Raw genomic sequence first — 1,592 nt, 5'->3', positions numbered from 1 at the left:
AAATAATGTTGACATTTTGGAAATTTTGTAAGAAAGGAGTTACTAGCACCAATATTTTACCGACTGATAAGAAACGACTTCGAGGTCCATCAAAACCTCCAGGAGTTTCATCACACATGGAGCAAACACGTGGATTATCAAAATCAAAGAGGACAATGGTCCACCACAACCCTTACACTGCCGACCAGAAGCATCTTCCATCTATGCTAAGCTCTAAACTAGGTGCTACCAGCTATCCAAAACCAAAAGGACACACGCCACCCATGTGTGAGGCACTAATATTAATTGTTTTCGAGGCTAAGGGTTGAAGAAAGGTGCTAACGTCCCCTTTTGATTTCGTGCTAAGTCTACATTTCTTTGCCCAGGATGGGGAGCATACGAAGTCGAGTTTGAGTTTTTCAATGCAGCATTTTGCACAAATACTGCAAACAAATTTCTGCAGTCAAACACACTGAAAACGATCAGATTTCGCTCCCGAATGAGGCTGGGAAAGCAATCTATGCATCAACTCAGTGTTGCTGCATCATTCACGTACCTTATGCTGTTCGAGAAATAACCTAATCATCGGTCCCGCACAGAATGGTATGGAAATTGGCTAACTGGTCAGATACAAACCACCTCTCTGGGTGGGATGAACTGAACATTTGTGGATAAATTTAACGCGCTTCATGAATTTCACGAACTAACAAAACAGAACGACGAATACATATCATTAAAAGGTTGTACGCTTGACTTCCTACTCCCAGTGTCACATATGTGGCACGGGTCCTAAATTACCATATCGCAAATGACCGCGTTAAGTTGTTGCACCCATAGACAAGCAAATTCAAAATCAGTGAAAGGCGGTGTAGCTTGACCATGTACTGGGGAGAGCAGCACTTTTAGTTCTCTTCAGCAAGGATTAAGTTGGTTAAAAAATCAAATCAGGACTGTAAAACGCCTAGAGTACTAGTCGTCGACACTTGGCTGAAAACATGACAGTGAATGCATTAGGAAATAATTGAAGAGATAGATCCAAATCACGCGAATCTCACATTCTTTCGACAAATAAGGGAGCGAGGAAACTTGTCGATAAATGAACCCAGGTTTATTAACAAGTTGGAGAAGTAAAAAATTTTTGACCGAGTTCGAGTATTTCCAAATTTCCTTTCCTCAAAACAGACATACCTGAGGCAAAGAGGGTTAGATATGCATCACTGCTTACTTAGATGGACGTTTACAATCTAAGCAAAATGGAGGAATAGGAAAATCAGTGACTTAACTAAACTATTTGAGAGCGTGGAAATTTAGCGCAAAAAATACCACTGCGGTATGAATGTTTAAATGATAGGACAACGTACTCTGATGGAAAAAGAAGCAATGTGATGACGGGGATCACTGCAAAGTCAGGAAAACTCACTAATAGGGTCCGCAACAACATCCTTCGCCATTGCAGAGCCTGCTACAACAGCAGTGGCAATTGTGGCTGGGACTCCAAATGGATCGACTTTCACACATCTCCCTTCGTACTTCGTGTATCAAGCTTAAAGGGTAGAAAAATGACTTTTTAGTGATGCCACTAGGGTGTGTGAAACNTTCACTGAAACAACATT

General features: G+C 41.3%; 1 protein-coding gene across 1 annotated transcript in view; it reads right to left on the bottom strand. All coding sequences in view use genetic code 11, as the record gives it.

The window, feature by feature from the left end:
• The window catches only part of EGR_09953 (Zinc finger protein), a gene marked incomplete at both ends in the record, with an annotated part of 17,953 nt that overhangs the window by 7,649 nt on the left and 8,712 nt on the right, over positions 1 to 1,592 (bottom strand). The window contains one exon of the mRNA XM_024499202.1: positions 1,400 to 1,438. Within this exon, the coding sequence (XP_024346386.1) occupies positions 1,400 to 1,438 (39 nt within the window). The remainder of the gene's footprint in view (positions 1 to 1,399; positions 1,439 to 1,592) is intronic.

The sequence above is a fragment of the Echinococcus granulosus genome (assembly GCF_000524195.1).
Source record: "Echinococcus granulosus chromosome Unknown EG_S00178, whole genome shotgun sequence".
Classification (NCBI taxonomy): Eukaryota; Metazoa; Platyhelminthes; class Cestoda; order Cyclophyllidea; family Taeniidae; genus Echinococcus; species Echinococcus granulosus.
This window is presented reverse-complemented; position numbering and strand designations above follow the sequence as displayed.